The 20,480-nt window shown below is 33.9% G+C and overlaps 2 protein-coding genes across 3 annotated transcripts; both read left to right on the top strand.

Moving 5' to 3' along the window:
- The first annotated feature begins 3,940 nt into the window (after positions 1-3,940).
- LOC133571826 (troponin I, fast skeletal muscle-like) lies at positions 3,941-9,135 on the top strand. Of its 2 annotated transcripts, none has more exons than XM_061924328.1 (7): positions 3,941-4,125; positions 8,076-8,101; positions 8,183-8,222; positions 8,346-8,474; positions 8,538-8,627; positions 8,690-8,863; positions 8,935-9,135. In XM_061924328.1, the coding sequence occupies exons 2-7, from the start codon at positions 8,094-8,096 to the stop codon at positions 9,010-9,012; spliced, it is 519 nt and encodes a 172-aa protein (XP_061780312.1). In that variant the 5' UTR covers positions 3,941-4,125; positions 8,076-8,093; the 3' UTR covers positions 9,013-9,135. The 2 variants fall into 2 exon arrangements, with proteins under 2 accessions (XP_061780312.1, XP_061780311.1); XM_061924327.2 differs by lacking the exon at positions 3,941-4,125 and adding an exon at positions 4,601-4,829.
- Positions 9,136-11,731: 2,596 nt separating this feature from the next.
- On the top strand, positions 11,732-20,480 carry LOC133571828 (troponin I, fast skeletal muscle-like). The gene is made up of 6 exons (XM_061924329.1): positions 11,732-11,801; positions 13,910-13,949; positions 14,021-14,149; positions 16,608-16,697; positions 16,778-16,951; positions 20,024-20,480. Exons 1-6 carry the CDS (start codon positions 11,794-11,796, stop codon positions 20,096-20,098), a joined length of 516 nt encoding a protein of 171 aa, XP_061780313.1. The 5' UTR covers positions 11,732-11,793; the 3' UTR covers positions 20,099-20,480.

Genomic DNA, 20,480 nt, shown 5'->3' with positions numbered 1-20,480 from the left:
GTATCCAAGAGTAAAGCATGAATTGCATGATAAAGGGTAGTGTTTCATATCTCCAATCGTAAATAATTAGTTACATGATAAAGTTTAATGTTTCATGTACCCAAGAGTAAAGCATGAATTGCATGATAAAGGGTAGTGTTTCATATCTCCAATCGTAAATAATTAGTTACATGATAAAGTTTAATGTTTCATGTACCCAAGAGTAAAGCATGAATTGCATTATAAAGTGTAGTGTTTCATATCTCCAATGGTAAATCATTAATTACATGATAAAGTTGAATGTTTCTTATATCCAACAGTAAAGCATTTATTACATGATAAAGAGTAATGCTTCATATATCAGATTTGTAATGCTATTGTATATCCAACACTAAAGCATGTATTACATTATAAAGTCTAATGCTTCAAATAGCAAAACATTACATGATAAAGTGTAATTTTTCAAATAGCAAAACATTACATGATAAAGTGTAATGTATCTAACAGTAAAGAATTTTCAAATTTTTAATGTTAATGTTTTAATTTTTTATGTTTCATATATCCAACTGTAAAACAATATATTACATGATAAAGTGTAATGTTTCACATGTCAGATTGTGAACATTTATTACATGATAGTGTAATGTTATTGTATATCCAACATTAAAGCATTTATTACATGATAAAGTGTAATCTTTCAAATATCAAATAGTAAAACATTACATGCTAAGGTGTAATGTTTTCTATAACAGTAAAGAATTTATTACATGATAAAGTTTAACAATTCATATATCTGACAGCAAATAATTTATTACATGATAAAGTTTAATGTTTCATATAGCCGACAGTAAAGCATTTATTACATGATAAAGTTTAATGTTTCATATATCCGACAATAAAGCATGTATTACATGATAAAGTGTAACGTTTAATATATCCGACAGTAAAGCATTTTTTACATGATAAAGTTTAATGTTTCATATATCCGACAATAAAGCATTTATTACATGATAAAGTGTACTGTGTTGTACACAGTATATCAGTGAACATTCATTACATGATAAAGTGCAATTGTCTAAATATCAAATAGTAAAAGATGAAATGATAACGTGTAATGTTTTATCCATCAAATTGTGAACATTTATGACACGACTGTGTCAAAATGTTTCCTATATTAATCATTAAACCATTTATTACATCAGTGTCAACAGTACATTATTATTACATTGTGTACCTAATGTTAAGTCCCTTGTTGTTGTTTTATATCTGTGGTTCTTTCGAAAGGATGATCACGTCATCTGTTAGTTTTTTTTTAATAATAATAATACAATCTACAACAATAATAATAACAATAATTATAATAATCATTTAAAAAAACTACTACTACTACTAATAATAATAATACAAACGCAACAGTGAATGTTATTGCCACGTTCTACCGCATGAGGTCACTGGTGGGTATCCTGTGCTCTTCCTAGTAACTTGCGTCATCCTTTTTATTTAATTTTTTGTTTTTATTCATTTATTTTTCGTTTTTATTTCATATGATTTCTTGAAATCATTTCATGTTCTTGTTTAATTTAAATTTTAAAAACATTTTCTCCCTGTTTGTTTTTCAAACTTTTTTTTTATTCATTAGTTTTTTCATGCTCTTATTCTCATTTTAGTATTATTGCAACCATGACGTCATAACTACTACAAAAATCTTACATTTGTATTCGTTTGTGGTAAATAGAACATGTTTATTTGATTGGACTTTTCCGAAAAAAGAATGAAAAACCTTTTAATATTTTCAAAATAAAACTACGTAGTCTTTTTTTGAAGATCAAGTTGATGACCTCACGCCATTAAAACTGAAGGTAATATTTGTTTTATTTTTATTTTGAAGTGACGTTTCTCTTGTCATAATGTTTGTATTTTCTATTATTACTGAATGTTAACAGTTTCTAATTGTAATCATCTTGGACATGAATGTATTGCATTGTTGTTTTCATTTATTCTGTGGCATTCATTGTACTCTTTTTGTTGTTTCAGAGGCTGTCAAATGGAACAAAAAGGTGAATATTTCTGTCAAATTGAGTATGTCATGTTTTTCCTGACTTCCATGCTAATGCTAATGATGGTGTGTTTGATCAACAAGCATCACTTATATTTTAAAGATGAAAGTAGAAATGTCCAAATCTATAGAATTGAATGTTAAGCTAACAATAGATGCTACAAGCTAAGCTAACAATCCGAATCAATAGAATCTATGCTACATGCTAAGCTAACAGTCTAAATCGATAGAATCGATGCTACATGCTAAGCTAACAGTCTAAATCAATAAAGTAGATGCTACATGCTAAGCTAACAGTCTAAATCAATAGAATAGATGCTACATGCTAAGCTAACAGTCTAAATCAATAGAATATATGCTACATGCTAAGCTAACAGTCTAAATCAATAGAGTAGATGCTACATGCTAAGCTAATAGCCTAAATCAATAGAATAGATGCTACATGCTAAGCTAACAGTCTAAATCGATAGAATAGATGCTACATGCTATGCTAACAGTCTAAATCAATAGAATAGATGCTACATGCTAAGCTAACAGTCTAAATCAAAAGAATTGATACTACGTGCTAAGCTAACAGTGTAAATCAAAATAATCGATGCTACATGCTAAGTTAACAGTCTAAATCAATAGAATAGATGCTACATGCTAAGCTTAGCTACCAATCTAAATCAATAGAATATAAGCTACATGCTAAGCTAACAGTCTAAATCAACAGAAAAAATGCTACATGCTAAGCTAACAGTTTTAAATTAATAGAATAGACGCATGCTACATGCTAAGCTAACAGTCTAAATCAATAGAATAGATGCTACATGCTAAGCTTAGCTACCAGTCTAAATAATAGAATAAATGCTACATGCTAAGCTAACAATCTAAATCAATAGAATAGATGCTACATGCTAAGCTAACAATCTAAATCAATAGAATTGATGCTACCTGCTAAGCTAACGGTTTAAATCACTGGAATAGATGCTACATGCTAAGCCAACAGTCTAAATCAACAGAATCGATGCTACATGCTAAGCTTAGCTACCAGTCTAAATCAATAGAATATAAGCTACATGCTAAGCTAACAGTCTAAATCAACAGAAAAAATGCTACATGCTAAGCTAACAGTTTTAAATTAATAGAATAGACGCATGCTACATGCTAAGATAACAGTCTAAATCAATAGAATAGATGCTACATGCTAAGCTAACAGTCTAAATCAATAGAATCAATGCTACATGCTAAGCTTAGCTACCAGTCTAAATCAATAGAATAGATGCTACATGCTAAGTTAACAATCTAAATCAATAGAATATAAGCTACATGCTAAGGTAACAGTCTAAATCAATAGAATAGATGCTACATGCTAAGTTAACAATCTAAATCAATAGAATAGATGCTACATGCTAAGTTAACAATCTAAATGAATAGAATATAAGCTACATGCTAAGGTAACCGTCTAAATCAATAGAATAGATGCTACATGCTAAGTTAACAGTCTAAATCAATAGAATAGATGCTACATGCTAAGTTAATAATCTAAATCAATAGAATATAAGCTACATGCTAAGGTAACAGTCTAAATCAATAGAATAGATGCTACATGCTGAGCTAACAGTATAAATCAATCAAAAGGATGCTACATACTGAGCTAACAGTCAATAGAAAAGATGCTACATGCTAAGCTAACAGTTCACATCAATAGAATGGATGCTACATGCTAAGCTAACGAGCCAGGTCAGGTACAAGTGCAACAACAAGAAGCACAAAGCTCCAACTTCTTGTCTTCTCAAGCCAGCTAAAAATAAACGTTCCATGTTGTATTCTTGTGTCCTGTCCTCCAGGAAGGGACGAGAGACCTCGTGGTCCCCCCCCCCCCCCCCCTTTGTGACCTATGACCTTTCACACTGACTCCATTGAAGTGGGGTCAGGAGATGCAAGTATTCCAGGCGTGAACGCCATCGTGGCCTCAAAGATGACGTTTGGAGGCGCGGCCAAGGTGGACCAACAAGGACGTATAAATCCCCCCGCAGACACTTCATTGTGTGGACGCTGCCCTTCACGCTCATCATCTTCATCATCATCGACATCGTCCTTTGCAGGTCAGACTTTTATTCTAATAGCAATCATATTTCTATCATCTTCTGAAACGTTTAGACTGTGCTTTAGTCTGGGGACATTTACCGTATTTTTCGGAGTATAAGTCGCACCGGCCGAAAATGCATAATAAAGAAGGAAAAAAACATATATAAGTCGCACTGGAGTATAAGTCGCATTTTTTGGAGAAATTTATTTGATAAAAGCCAACACCAAGAAAAGGCATTTGAAAGGCAATTTAAAATAAATAAGGAATAGTGAACAACAGGCTGAATAAGTGTACGTTATATGAGGCATAAATAACCAACTGAGAACGTGCCTGGTATGTTAACCGCAAATGTTGTGTCATGTCTGTGTAATCATGTTTTGTCTTAGTCATGTTTTGTTTAGTTATTGGACTCTTTAGTTTCTGGCTTTTCACTCCCTTGTCTTGTTTCCATGATTACCCATTAGTTTCACCTGTTCCACGTTTGGACTCATTGTGCACTCTTGTTTGTCACCATAGCAACCCATTAGTTTTCACCTGTCACGTCACGCACCTGTTTCACGTTTTGAGTCACGCACCTGTTTTCGTTAATCATGTCTGTAGTATTTAAGTTCATTGTTTTTCAGTTTGTCTTTCTGGTGACATCCCCGCATTTATGCTTCTGCACACTCTCCACACCCTTATGATCCTTGCTGCTCTTTTTTCATGCCGGTTCCATGCCAAGTAAGTTTTTGTTTATTAAGCCACAGTTAGTGTTTTTTGTTGTTCATAGTTCCTGCCTTTGTGCAAGTATTTGTTTTCATAGCCAAGTCGTTTCTCCGCCACTGTGCGCGCTTTTCGTTTGTACTTTTTTTTGTAGTTATAGTGTTTAAATAAATCATGTATTCCCCTTCACGCCACATATGGTCCAAATCTTTTGCACCTCAGGAGAACAAACCACGCCATAGTCCAAGTCGTGACATGTTGATGTGATCCGTTTTAATAGCTATGGCAGTAGCGTATAGCATATAGCAGTTAGCATCCACAATTAGGGATGTCCGATTATGGCTTTTTGCCGATATCCGATATTCCGATATTGACCAAACCCTTAAAAACCCTTATCAACCGATACCAATATATGCAGTCGTGGAATTAACACATTATTATGCCTAATTTGGAAAACCAGGTATGGTGAAGATAAGGTCCTTTTAAAAAAAAAAGAAGAAAAAAATAACATAAATAAATTAAAAACATTTTCTTGAATAAAAAAGTAAGTAAAACAATATACAAACAGTTACATAGAAACTAGTAATTAATGAAAATGAGTAAAATTTACTGTTAAAGGTTAGTACTATTAGTGGACCAGCAGTGTGCTTACGGACTGTATCCCTTGCAGACTGTATTGATATATATTGATATATAATGTAGGAAGCAGAATATTAATAACAGAAAGAAACAACCCTTTTGTGTGAATGAGTGTGAATGGGGGAGGGAGGTTTTTTGGGTTGGTGCACTAATTGTAAGTGAATCTTGTGTTTTTTATGTTGATTTAATTAAAAAAAAAAAACACAAAAAAAACCAATACAGATAATAAAAAAAACGATTCCGATTATTTCCTATATTACATTCTAAAGCATTTATCGGCCGATATTTTCGGCAGGCCGATATTATCGGACATCTCTATCCACAATGCACTTCTGCCATGACCCTCCCCCGCTGAATTCTTATTGGTTGATGTGTGAGTGACGATTGCTGACGTGTGTGTGACGATTGGCTGCCATTTGCTTCGTCGCTCACGCAAATGGGTTAAATAATATTATTTGATATTTTACGGTAATGTGTTAAAAATTTCACACGTAAGTCGCTCCTGAGGATAAGTCGCGCCCCCGGCCAAACTATGAAAAAAAACTACGACTTATAGTCCGAAAAATACGGTACACACTCCACTGAAGTGGACCTTTTAGGGGACGCTACTAAGTATTGAAGTGGACATTTTAGGGGACACTACTTACCCGGTACCGGTCCGTGGATTGATTGGTACCGGGCCACACAAGAAATAAAAAATAAATAAATAAATAATAATAATTTCATTTTTTATTTTTTATTAAATCAACATAAAAAAACACAAGATACACTTACAATTAGTGCACAAACCCAAAAAACCTCCCTCCACCATTTACACTCATTCACACTAAAGGGTTGTTTCTTTCTGTTATTAATATTCTGCTTCCTACATTATATATCAATATATATCAATACAATCTACAAGGGATACAGTCCGTAAGCACACATGATTGTATTTTTTTATGACAAAAACAAATAAATAAATACCTTTACACTACTTAGTATGGAAGTGGACATTTTAAGGGACACTACTAATCAACAATTTAAACCTAATCAACAATTTAGACTTTATTAACAATTTTGGCGTTATTAACAATTTAGACCTAATCAACAATTTAGACCAAACCAACAATTTAGACCTATTCAACAGTTTAGACCTAATCAACAATTTAGACATTATTAACAATTTAGACGTTATTAACAATTTAGACGTTATTAACAGTTTAGACCTAACCAACAATTTAGACCTAATCAACAATTTAGACCTATTCAACAGTTTAGACCTAATCAACAATTTAGACCTATTCAACAGTTTAGACCTAATCAACAATTTAGACATTATTAACAATTTAGACGTTATTAACAATTTAGACGTTAACAGTTTAGACCTAACCAACAATTTAGACCTAATCAACAATTTAGACCTATTCAACAGTTTAGACCTAATCAACAATTTAGACATTATTAACAATTTAGACGTTATTAACAATTTAGACGTTAACAGTTTAGACCTAACCAACAATTTAGACCTAATCAACAATTTAGACCTAATCAACAGTTTAGACCTAATCAACAATTTAGACATTATTAACAATTTAGACGTTATTAACAATTTAGACCTAATCAACAATTTAGACCTAACCAACAATTTAGACCTAACCAACAATTTAGACCTAATCAACAATTTAGACCTATTCAACAGTTTAGACCTAATCAACAATTTAGACGTTATTAACAATTTAGACGTTATTAACAATTTAGACCTAATCAACAATTTAGACCTAACCAACAATTTAGACCTAATAAACAATTTAGACCGATTCAACAATTTAGACCTAACCAACAATTTAGACCTAACCAACAATTTAAACCTAATCAACAATTTAGACCTAACCAACAATTTAAACCTAATCAATAATTTAGACCTAATCAACAATTTAGACCTAATCAACAATTTAGACCTAACCAACAATTTAGACCTATTCAACAGTTTAGACCTAATCGACAATTTAGACCTAATCAACAATTTAGACCTAACCAACAATTTAGACATAACCAACAATTTAGATCTAATCGACAATTTAGACCTAATCAACAATTTAGACCTAACCAACAATTTAGATCTAATCGACAATTTAGACCTAATCAACAATTTAGACCTAACCAACAATTTAAATCTAATCGACAATTTATATCTAATCGACAATTTAGACCTAATCAACAATTTAGACCTAATCAACAATTTAGACCTAATCAACAATTTAGACCTAACCAACAATTTAAATCTAATCGACAATTTATATCTAATCGACAATTTATATCTAATCGACAATTTAGACCTAATCAACAATTTAGACCTAACCAACAATTTAGACCTAATCAACAATTTAGACCTAACCAACAATTTAGACCTAACCAACAATGTATATCTAATCGACAATTTAGACCTAACCAACAATTTATATTGAATCAACAATATAGACCTAACCAATAATTTATATCTAATCGACAATTTAGACCTAATCGACAAGTCAAACCTACTCATCAGCGCCTTTGCTGGTTGAAAGAAGTAGTGCAGGGCCAGCAGTGCGTGTTAGTGATTGATTATGTCCCACAGTACCAATCAATATGATTGATTGTTCACAGGCCCTACCAGAAGACAACATGTCCGAGTAAGTCAGCAGAAACCTTTCCAGCATTTCTTGTTATTCGAATCATTTATTTTGTCATCAACGTTGTCTTCTTTTGTGAAGGGCAAAGAAAATGGGGTCGAGTCGCCGGCATCACCTGAAGGTAAGAAAAACAATAATTCTAGTTATGGATCAGAAGTTATTGAGCATGACAACTAGTTACAGATCATGACAACAATAGATCAATACAAGAAGGTATTGATTATTAAATATTGTCTTTGTGCAGAGTTTGATGCTGCAGATCGCCGCCACCTGGTTGGAGCAGGAAGCCGCCGCCATGGTCGCCACCAAGAACGCTCACATGGCGGAAAAGTGCCCCGCCCCCGACCTTGGCGGGGACCAGGCTTCTCTGATGGTGCGTGTGTTTGAGAGGGTGACTTCCTGTCCGAGAAGGTGACTTCCTGTCTGCCGCGTGCAGGACGTCTGCAAGAAGCTGCAGCAGATCATCGAGAAGATCGACGAGGAGCGCTACGACACCGAGTCCAAAGTGTCTAAGGCGGACAAGGAGGTAGTGGACACGCCCGCCTGACGTTCACCCCATGACGCGATGACCATGATCCGCCCTCTCAGATCCAGGACCTGAAGATGAAGGTGGTGGAGCTGGCGGGCGTCAAGAAGCCCGCCCTGAAGAAGGTGCGCATGTCGGCCGACTCCATGCTGCAGGCGCTGCTGGGCTCCAAGCACAAGGTCACCATGGACCTCAGGTCCAACCTCAAGCAGGTCAAGAAGGAGGTCAAAGAGGAGGTGAGTCGTCATGGCGTCATGTCAGCTGACCACGTCACATGACCCCCTTCTCTCTGTTGTGTGTCCCGCAGGCGGTGGAGGCCGTGGGCGACTGGCGTAAGAACGTGGAGGATAAAGCCGACAGGAAGAAGATGTTTGAGACTTCCTGAAGAAGTTTCCTCATGTTCCTCACGTGTTCCTCTGACTTGTAGGATTGGCGAATGGAAAGATCACGTGGTTCACTTGCCTCAGTTCAAAGTGCAATGTTCACAATAAAGCAGCAGGTGTCAGCAGAGAGCCTTCCTCCACTCTTTTGTACCACAGTTACTTCACCTGCAGTAATCTGATTACTACATCCCCAGCAGCCGGTGAGTCACTCTTACTTTTACTTCTATCGCACGAATATTAGTAGTACTATGTACATAATGTCATGTACATGCCAAATACAAATGTACTGTGCTATTTAGCACAAATACAACAGTACTTTGTTATGGAGTACAAATACAAAAAATATGTAAAACGAATACAAAATACTATGTTATGTAAAACAAATAGAAACATACTAAGATGTGTAGTACAAATACAATACAATGTTATGTAGTACAAATTCAAAATGATTTTTTATGTAGTACAAAAAGAAAAATACTACGTTATGTAGTACAAGTAGAACATACTATGTTATGGTATACAAATACAAAAAATACAATGTTATGTATAACAAATAGAAAAATACAATGTTATGTAGTACAAATAGAAACATACTCAGATGTGTAGTACAAATGCAATACTATGTTAAGTAGTACAAATTCAAAATTATATTTTATATAGTACAAAAAGAAAAATAACATTAATAATAGTAATAAACACAATAACAATAATTATATCAATAATAAACAACATCACTAATAATAAACACAATAATAATAATAATAAAAAGCACAATAACAATAATATCAATAATGATAAACACAATAATAATGTTAATAATAACACAATAATTATAGTGTTAATAAAAAACACAATAATAATAATACACACAATAATAATACTAAACACAATAATAATTATATTAATAATAATAAACGCAATTAATAATTAACACAATAATAATAAACACAACAATAATAATAATATTAATAATAAACACAATACTACTAATAATAAACACAATAATAATAATAATAATAAACACAATAATAATAATACTGATAAACACAATAAAAAAATAATAATACTAATAAACACAACAATAATACTAGTAAACACAATAATACTAATAATAATAATAAACACAATAATAATAATATTAATAATAAACACAATAATACTAATATTAATAACAAACACATTAATAATAATATAAATAATAAACACAATAATAATAATACTGATAAACACAATATTACTAATACACAACAATAATAATAATAATAAACACAATAATAATAATATTAATAATAAACACGATACTACGAATATTAATAATAAACACAATAATATTAATAATAAACACAATAATATTAATAATAAACACAATAATAATAATATTAGTATTAAACACAACAATATTAATCATAAACACAATAATAGTATTATTAATAATAAACACAATAATAATACTGATAAACACAATAATAATAATATTACTAATAAACACAGCAATAATAATAATAAACATAATCATAATAATAATATTAATAATGAACACAATAATAATACTAATAGACACAATAATAATCATATTAATAATAAACACAATAATAATAATAATAATACTATTTAACACAATAATACTAAAAATAATAATAAACACAATAATACTAATATTAATAATAAACACAATAATGATGACAATACTAATAAACAACTAATTATAATAATAAAAATAAACACAATAATATTAAATATTAATAATAAACAATTGTAATATTACTAGTAAAAAACACAATGATGTTTTCAGTCATGGTACACAGAAATGATATGAAGGTGATTGAAACACAAAAATACATCAAAAAGGTGAACAATGAACAAGTGACGTAATCAACAATTATGCAAGATTGTTTTGAGTTATTGTAAAGTTGTTCCATGTGACATCATGCCAGGGGGCGGAGTAAACGACACCTCCTCAGATTATCTTGAAAAGGAAGACTTTTGTCCGAGTTGGCTGCAGGACATGACATCATCACGCTAGCACGGTGGGCGGAGTCTGAGCGTGCGCACAAACACCTCTGGAGGTCAGGGGTCAAGGTGAGTCATGGCGAAGCCTCCGTCCGGTCGACGACCACTTCCTGTCCCGCCGCGGTCACATGGTGTCGGCGGCGCCCATTGGTCCAGAGCGTGGCCATAAAGAGCGTGTGACGTGCGTGCTGAGCGTGCGCTTCTGCGACTATAAACGGGCTTTATTCGACGTCTCCGTCATCATCCTCCTCTTCGTCACGCTCGCCAGGACACGCTTTCATCGCCAGGTGAGAGCTTTACTTCTACAGCCCTGACCTTTGACCCCTCAGGTGAGCTCGTCCATTGTTTGTACTTCCTGTTTTCATCCTGTTACGCTCCTAACGACTTTATGCTAACGAGCGCCAATATCTTTGTCTTTTTAAGAACGACACCAGTTAGTGTGTGTGTGTGCGTGAACAAGTGTGTGCGTGACCGTGACCTTCGCTGCACGCCAAAACTTTTATTGTCCCTAATTCTTGAGATGGCGATCAGGTATCACGGCATCTGTTGCAGGCCACGCCCCCGGGTGTTAACGACATGGCCTCGACGCCACATTTGCCCCCGGCTGCCATGGCGACGGCCTTTGCACGCTGGGGCGCAGAATTAGACGCTTTTGTGGGTGAAGGTGCTGGTGAAAGGAGGGTGGGGGGGGGCGGGACTTCCTGTGGGATTCGGCCCTTGTTGACGTCTTTCTGGTTTTCCCCGGCAGACGCTGAACGACACCCGCAGCCAGCATGACTGAGTGAGTTTACTTTCACTTTCACTTTCTCACATGGAAGATATTCTGGAAATATTTTCATATTTAGTTCAAAAGTTATTAGTCCTTGATAATCATGTGGAGTGCATGAGAAAGTTTATTGTCCAACACAACCAATGTTGTAACAGCTGTGAGGAGCAAACAGCTACTGCCATCTTGTGGAGTAAAAAAAAAAAAAGGAGGTTGCTTACAGCCATGGCTGTTAATGCCAAAGTATTTTGCAGGCCTCATTGTCGTTAACTGAGGCGGTAATTTTAGCATTTATGGTACTGTTGCTTGGTGTCAAGCTAAAACAGTGCTTCTCCAATAGTGGAGCGGCCCCCCTTGGTGGGGGCTAATATAGGTAGTATATATATATATATATATATATGTATATATATGTATATATATATATATATATATATATATATATATATATATATATATATGTGTATATATATATATATATATATATATGTATATATATATATATATATATATGTATATATATACTTCAGGGGGCGTGAGAAGCAATAGTGTAATAGTGTATATCTTGACAGATGCCGATAAATAAATAAATACTCACTTTGGGGGCAGGCGTGAAAAATATATATCTATAAATATTCACTTCAGGGGGCGTGAGAGGCAATATTCTAATAGCGTATATCTTTACAGATGCCAATAAATAGATAAATACTAAATTCTGGGGGGGGGCGTGAATTTTTTTTTTTTTTACTTCAGGGGGCGTGAGAGGCAATAGCGCTATAGCATATATCTTAACACATACAGATGAATAAGTAAATAGTCACTTGGGGGGGAATATATATATATATATATATATATATATATATATATATATATATATATATATAATATTAATTTCAGGGGGCGTGAGAGGCAATTGTGTAATAACGTACATCTTAACAGATGCCGTAAAATAGATAAATACTCACTTCTGGGGGGGCGTGAAAAAATATTGATATATACATATTCACTTCAGGGGGCGTGAGAGGCAATAGCATATATCTTGACACATACAGATGAACAAATAAATACTCACTTTGAGGGGGGCGTGAAAAAAAAGAAAGAAAAAAATATATATATATATATAAATCACTTCGGGGGGCGTGAGAGGCAAAACTGTAAAAGCGTATATCTTGTCAGATGCTGATAAGTAAATAAATACTCACTTCTGGGGGGGCGTGGAAAAAAAAAAAAATATATATATATATATATATATATTCAAGGGGGCGTGAGAGGCAATAGCGCAATAGCTTATATCTTGACACATACAGATGAATAAATAAATGCTCACTTCGGGGGGTGTGAAAAAAATAAAATAAAATATTCACTTCAGGGGGCGTGAGAGGCAAAAGTGTCATAGTGTATATATTGACAGATGCTGATAAGTAAATAAATCCTCACTTCTGTGGGGGGCGTGAAAAAATAAATATATATATATATATATATATATATATATATATATATAAATAAAAAATACACATATATGTGTATACATATATGTCTATATATATATATTAACTTCAGGGGGCGTGAGAGACAATAGTGTAAAAGCACATAAATGCAGATAAATAAATAAATATTTGTTTTAGGGGCGCGTGAGAGACAATAGCGTAATAGCGTATATATTGACACATACAGATAAATAAATAAATGTTCATTTTAGGGGGGCGTGAAAAAAATCAGTCCCCAAGAAAAATATAACTGAGCAAGTTCCAAACAGCCCCTTTTATGCAGTGCTTCTTAAATAGTGGGGCGGGCCCCCCTCGGCTGGGGGGACACTTTGAGGGATTGAGGGGAAGGGGGGCGTGAGAGGCAATAGCGTAAAAGCATTTTTCGTGTTAGTAAAAAACTAGCTTGACACATACAAATAATAACGCAAACATTAACTTCAGAGAGGGGTGTATAAAAAAAAACCTGGGGGGGGTATAAGAAAAGAGAACCACTGAGTTAAGCTATACTGATTTTGTGTTGTTTTTTAAATTTAAAAAAGTTGTTAATTTTTGGGAGGGGAATAAAACTGAGTTGGAGCTCCATGTTTTGTATTCGACCTGCTCTGCTAGGCTAATGCTAAGCAAGACTTCCTGTCTCAGGTTAAAGAAGATGACGTCCGGCCGACGACACCATCTGAAGGTGAGCGGACGCCAAACATGATCACTTCTCCACGACTTCAATGTCATGAAGGAATAATGCCCCCCGCACAGAGTGTGATGCTCCAGATCGCCGCCACCTGGATAGAGCAGGAGAGCAAGGACCTGCTGGTGGCCAAGGAGGCCTACATGGCCGAGAACTGCCCCGCCCCCGACCTCAGCGGAGACATGGCCAGCCTGCTGGTGAGGACACTTAGCTACATGCTAACCTGCTAAACATGCTAAGCCAGTGCTTTTTCATTATTTTATGTCATGCCCCCCCTTGGGAGCACCTTATCAAATACGTATGTAAACTTATGTATACTTGTGTATTGTTATCTCACGCCCCCGACACTTTATCTTATAACTTATACTTATGTATACTTGTGTATTGTTTTGTCACGCCCCCTGACACCTTACCATATACTTACGTATACTTGTGTATTGTTTTCTCACGCCCCCCTGACACCTTATCATATACTTACGTATACTTATGTATTGTTTTCTCACGCCCCCCTGACACCTTATCATATACTTATGTATACTTGTGTATTGTTTTCTCACGCCCCCTGACACCTTATCATATACTTATGTATACTTGTGTATTGTTTTCTCACGCCCCCTGACACCTTATCATATACTTATGTATACTTGTGTATTGTTGTCTCACGCCCCTGACACCTTATCATATACTTATGTATACTTGTGTATTGTTTTCTCATGCCCCCCGACACCTTATCATATATTTATGTCTCCTTTTGTATTGTTTTCTCACGCCCCCCGACACCTTATCATATATTTGTCTCCTTTTGTAGTTTTCTCACGCCCCATCACCTTATCATGTACTTATGTATACTTGTGTATTGTTTTCTCACGCCCCCGACACCTTATCATATACTTATGTATATGTGTGTATTGTTATCTCATGCCCCCATCACCTTATCATATACTTATGTATACTTGTGTATTGTTTTCTCACGCCCCCGACACCTTATCATATACTTATGTATACGTGTGTATTGTTTTCTCACACCCCCTGACAACTTATTATATACACTTATGTATACTTGAGTATTGTTTTCTCAAGCCCCCATCCCCTGACACCTTATCATATACTTATGTATACTTGTGTATCGTTTTCTCACACCCGCCTCCCATGACACCTTATCTTATACTTATGTATACTTGTGTATTCTTTTGTCACGCCCCCCTGACACCTTATCATATACTTATGTATACTTGTGTATTGTTTTCTCACGCCCCCCGACACCTGATCATATACTTATGTATACTTGTGTATTGTTTTCTGACGCCTCCCGACACTTGATTACATACTTGTGTATTGTTTTCTCACGCCCCCCTGACGCCTTATCATATATTTATGCATACTTTTGTATTGTTTTCTTACGCCCCCTGACACCTTATCATATACTTATGTATACTTGTGTATTGTTTTCTGACGCCCCCCGACACTTGATCACATACTTGTGTATTGTTTTCTCACGCCCCCTGACGCCTTATCATATATTTATGCATACTTTTCTATTGTTTTCTCACGCCCCCATCACCTTATCATATACTTACTGTATGTATACTTGTGTATTGTTTTCTCACGCCCCCCAACACCTTATCACATACGTATGTATACATGTGTATTGTTTTCTCACGCCCCTCTGACACCTTATCTTATAACTTATACTTATGTGTACTTGTGTATTGTTTTCTCACGCCCCCTGACACCTTATTATATACTTGTGTATTATTTTCTGACGCCCCTGACACCTTATCATATACTTACGTATACTTGTGTATTGTTTTATCACCTCCCGACATCTTATCATATACTTACGTGTACTTGTGTATTGTTTTCTCACGCCTTGAGAACTTTTCGTATACATATATATACTTGTGTATTGTTTTCTCATGCCCCCTGACACCTTACCATATACTTATGTTTAATTGTGTATTGTTTTCTCACGCCCCCTGACTCCTTATCATATATTTATATATACTTCTGTATAGTTTTCTCACGCCTTATTATATACTTATGTATACTTGTGTATTGTTTCCTCACGTCCCCTCCCCTGACACCTTATCATATACTTATGTATACTTGTGTATTGTTTCCTCACGCCCCCCTCTCCTGACACCTTATCATATATGTATGTATACTTGTGTATTGTTTTCTCACGCCCCCATCACCTTATCATATACTTATGTATACTTGTGTATTTTTTTCTCACGCCCCCCTTACACCTTATCATCTACTTATGTATACTTGTGTATTGTTTACTTACGTATACTTGGTTATATATCCTAGTTGAGACTGTTGATTAATTGGAGCAGTGCTGCCACCTAGCTGGAGGCTCGTGTATTGTTTAAAAAAAAGAGTTCTTGCTTCTCACGCCCCCCTATTTGAGAAGCACTGTGCTAAGCAGTGTTAGCATGCTGATAGTTGACTTTTTTAATTGATCGGCTGATGAGCTGTAGAGCCCGTTACCAAATTAGGAGGTGTTGAAATCCTTATGTAAAATCGCTAATGCTAACAGTAGCATGTCTATGACAAATCCAATGTGAATTAGCATCAAGCTAGCAGGTTTTGGAAAAGTAGCCACCCTAACCCGCATACAACGTGCATGTTTGTTTACGTGTTTGCCCGCAGGAAATCTGCAAGAAGATCTACTCGGCCATCGACAAGATCGACGACAGCAGATACGACGTCGAGGTCAAAGTGCAGAAATCGGACATCGAGGTGACGTTGGAGCAGAACTCTTCTCCGTGTGTACTTTTGACTCTCCTTGCGCTTGCAGTGAGACGTCTTATTGTGAGCAGATCCAGGACCTTAGGTTGAAGGTGGTGGAGCTGGCGGGCGTCAAGAAGCCGGCGCTGAAGAAGGTGCGCATGTCGGCCGACGCCATGCTGCAGGCGCTGCTGGGCGGCAAGCACAAGACAACCATCGACCTGCGCTCCAACCTCAAGCAGGTCAAGAAGGAAGTCAAAGAGGAGGTGAGTCACTTTCAAATATATGTTAGCATACAGCAGGGGTGTCCAAAGTGCATTTGGGGCACACACATATTTTTTTTTAACGGCACATTCTGCAAATATTATTAAAAAAACAAAAAAAAGATACAAAAGTGGAATGTGAGGAGAAAAAAGTGCAATGTTGACTTAATAACACAAAACTGCTATGCAGGCTGTTTGTTCTTTAACTGTGTAATAATGCATCAAAACCAATGCTTTTGTCAATTATCTCCAATTACTTCACATGAAATTCTAGAAACTTAAGCGTTGAATTAAAAGGATTGCATATTTTGTGTTTTTGACACAAAAAAATAATTTTTTTTGTTTTTTTTTTGACAAAAAACAAACATAAAAAAAATAAAAAAAAAATTTATAGAAGGATGGATCTGAAGTTGATCTAGAGACTGACGCGTTGAAAGTAAAATAAAAATAAAACTTATTTTTACCACTTTTATGAGTGGGACCCTTTTGGATCCTCGAGAATTTTAGTAGGATTTTTAACTTGTCATTGCTCAAAATATTATAATTAATTAAAATTAATGTTGTTATGAATTATTGACCTATTTTAAATATTCCACTTAGAATTGTTTTTGCCCGAAAAAACAGGGTTTTCTATTAAAAATGGGCATAAAACATGTACATATATATATATATATATATACATTAACTTTTATATATATATATATATATATATATATATATATATATATATATATATATATATATATATATATATATGTAGACACATAGGCTGAACGTTGATTTAGAGATTTTAGCATTATAAATGACATTTAAAAAAAAAGATTTTTAACTTGTCATTGCTCAAAAAATTATAATTAATTAAAATGAATGTTGTTATGAATTATTGACCTATTTTAAATATTCCACTTAGAATTGTTTTTGCATATGTTGGTGTTTTTGCCCTAAAAAACAGGGTTTTCTATTAAAAATGGGCAAAAAACATTTTTTTGAAAAAAAATAATAATAATATTAATATAACATACATATTAATATATATATATATATATATATATATATATATATATATATATATAATATATATATACACACACATATATAAATATATATATATGTATATATGTATATATATATATATAATATATACACACATATATAAATATATATTTATATGTATATATACATTTACATATACATGAATATATATATATATATATATATATATATATATATAGACACATGAATGTTGATTTAGAGATTTTAGCATTAAAAATTACATTTAAAAAAAAGAAAAGAAAAATTCTGACTTATTTTGAACATTTTTATGACGGAGACCCTTATGGATCCCCGGCACCAAACTTAAGGGGAGAACTAAAAAAATTTTTTTTTTTAATGGTTTTGAAAAAGAAAAATATCAAAATGGACGCCGCATGCTTTGCTTTTCCAGTGTGCAGCCCTCAGTGGAAAAAGTTTGGACACCCCTATTGTAGAAGATGGAATCTTTGGGCAGCGCACGATTCCTTTACAATTCTTGGGGTGACGATGCGACTCAGAATCGATTCTCGATTAACAGTAATCTCCTAATCTATTATTGCTCTATAATTTAAATACATCTTCTACATCCAGGTTACAAAAATTCCTCTTGGCTGTTGACGGCATAAAAACGTATTCAAACATTTTATTTCATTTTTATTTACAAAAATAACAGAATTCAAATCAAGTTTAAAAATTAAGCAACTCCAACTTAACTCCAATTTTACAATATTTCGGATGTAAACGTACAAAGCAATTGAGGAGACCTACAAATATAATAAATACTCAAAACCAAAAATTAATAAAAGCAACAATACTACTAATAATAATAATAATAATAATAATAATAACAGCATTAATAATAGTTGTTTAATATTTTTAATCCAGAAATTTATTATTTAAAAAAAAATGCATAAAGAGAAAAAAAAATGTTTTAATTGATTTGATAAAATTATGAATCAATTTAGAATTGAAATAAATTAAAATGGCCGATTTGGATGTGAATCCATTTTGTTGAGCACCCTAAAAGATACTTTTGTGTTAGCAATGCTAAGCTAAAGCTGCACAAGGAAGTAACTAATTTGAGTATTTTACAGTAAAAAAAAAATAGCAGCTCAATTACCAGGATTTTACTGTAAAATAACAGTGATATTTATTCTATATTTTTTGTTTTTACTTAAAGTTATTGGTTGTAAACGTTGAAATTCTAGCAACTGATCTGCTAGTTATTCTACTGATTTTTTTTGTTTTTTACATTGGATTGTAAAGAGCAAAATCTAGTCACCCAAGTATTACCATTAAAATAACAGTGGTACAGTTTTTTTAATTTACAGTAATAAAGTCTTTTTACTGTAAATAAATAAATAAATAAAATCTAATTTTTTAAAAAAAATTTTTACAGTGCACTGTAAAAATAAAACATAAATCAGTAGATTGTGCTGTATTTTTATTTATTTTATTTACAAAAATCACAGAATGTTAATGAATTTAATAAAAATAATCTCACAACTATAACCCTATTAACCATACAAATATAAATATAATACTTATTAGATATAATACTAAAAAAAAGGGAAACCACACATTTATAAAAGCAACAGTAACAATAATAATAATAACATCAACAATAGTTTTTTTAAAATATATTTGTAATCCAAAAAAAACCCCCAAAACGCCTGAATTTTACTGTAAAAATAATTAATAAATCTTTTAATTTAAAGTAAAAACACAGCAAATTTTCCGTAAAAATTCTGGCAACTGAATGTTTTTTTGTGCTGAGTCAGCATTCAACGGCTTGATTTTGACGTGTGTCGTAACATTTACTCAATAATCCCAACATAATTATTACCACGCTTGACTTTCATCGTTTTCAAAGTAGAAATAAAACAACGTGCCGGCTAATGTTGACGTTTGACTCCCAAGATGGCCGAACCACAGTAGACTATAGTTACAGTCACAGCAGAAATGATGGCATGCTGCCCCCTGCTGGCTTGGAGGCCTCAGTGGCGCGAATATTCCTTGATAATATTTCATACTGTGGTTCAGAACACAGAGGCGGGCGACTGGCGTAAGAACATCGAGGACAAAGCAGACAGGAAGAAGATGTTTGAGACTTCCTGAACGGCGAAAGACGAGCAGGCCTGCCTCATTTCACCTTTGACCCGATTATTCATGTCCAAACTTTTCATCTCTCTAGAAATAAACACATTCACTAATTTTATCCCCACTTTTACTCCCTTGAAAAAGATGAGAGTGATGATAAAAATAACAAATAGTGAGTTCGAGTTGCATGGACAAAGGATTAATGTGGCAGTCAGTGATAGTTGGGCTCAATGGCTCCCCCTGCTGGAGCATTAGCACTAGCACACCTCCAAAAAGACTATTTCTTCAATTTCAATGGATAATATTCTACTTTTGTACATTTGAAATTAAAATAAACGCATGATTCCACATAAATTAAATAAAAACAAAGTAGTATACTTGAACTAAATAAAATATAAAA

Source organism: Nerophis lumbriciformis, linkage group LG29 (assembly GCF_033978685.3).
Source record: "Nerophis lumbriciformis linkage group LG29, RoL_Nlum_v2.1, whole genome shotgun sequence".
Classification (NCBI taxonomy): Eukaryota; Metazoa; Chordata; class Actinopteri; order Syngnathiformes; family Syngnathidae; genus Nerophis; species Nerophis lumbriciformis.
This window is presented reverse-complemented; position numbering and strand designations above follow the sequence as displayed.

Bases quoted from the DNA above. Each gene is read 5' to 3' on its own strand.
- LOC133571828 (XM_061924329.1), top strand. The intron at 14,150-16,607 runs GTGAGGACACTT...GTTTGCCCGCAG, and splicing joins GAGACATGGCCAGCCTGCTG to GAAATCTGCAAGAAGATCTA. The intron at 16,698-16,777 runs GTGACGTTGGAG...TATTGTGAGCAG, and splicing joins TGCAGAAATCGGACATCGAG to ATCCAGGACCTTAGGTTGAA.
- LOC133571826 (XM_061924327.2), top strand. The intron at 8,102-8,182 runs GTAAGTCAGCAG...TCTTTTGTGAAG, and splicing joins CCAGAAGACAACATGTCCGA to GGCAAAGAAAATGGGGTCGA. The intron at 8,864-8,934 runs GTGAGTCGTCAT...TGTGTCCCGCAG, and splicing joins AGAAGGAGGTCAAAGAGGAG to GCGGTGGAGGCCGTGGGCGA.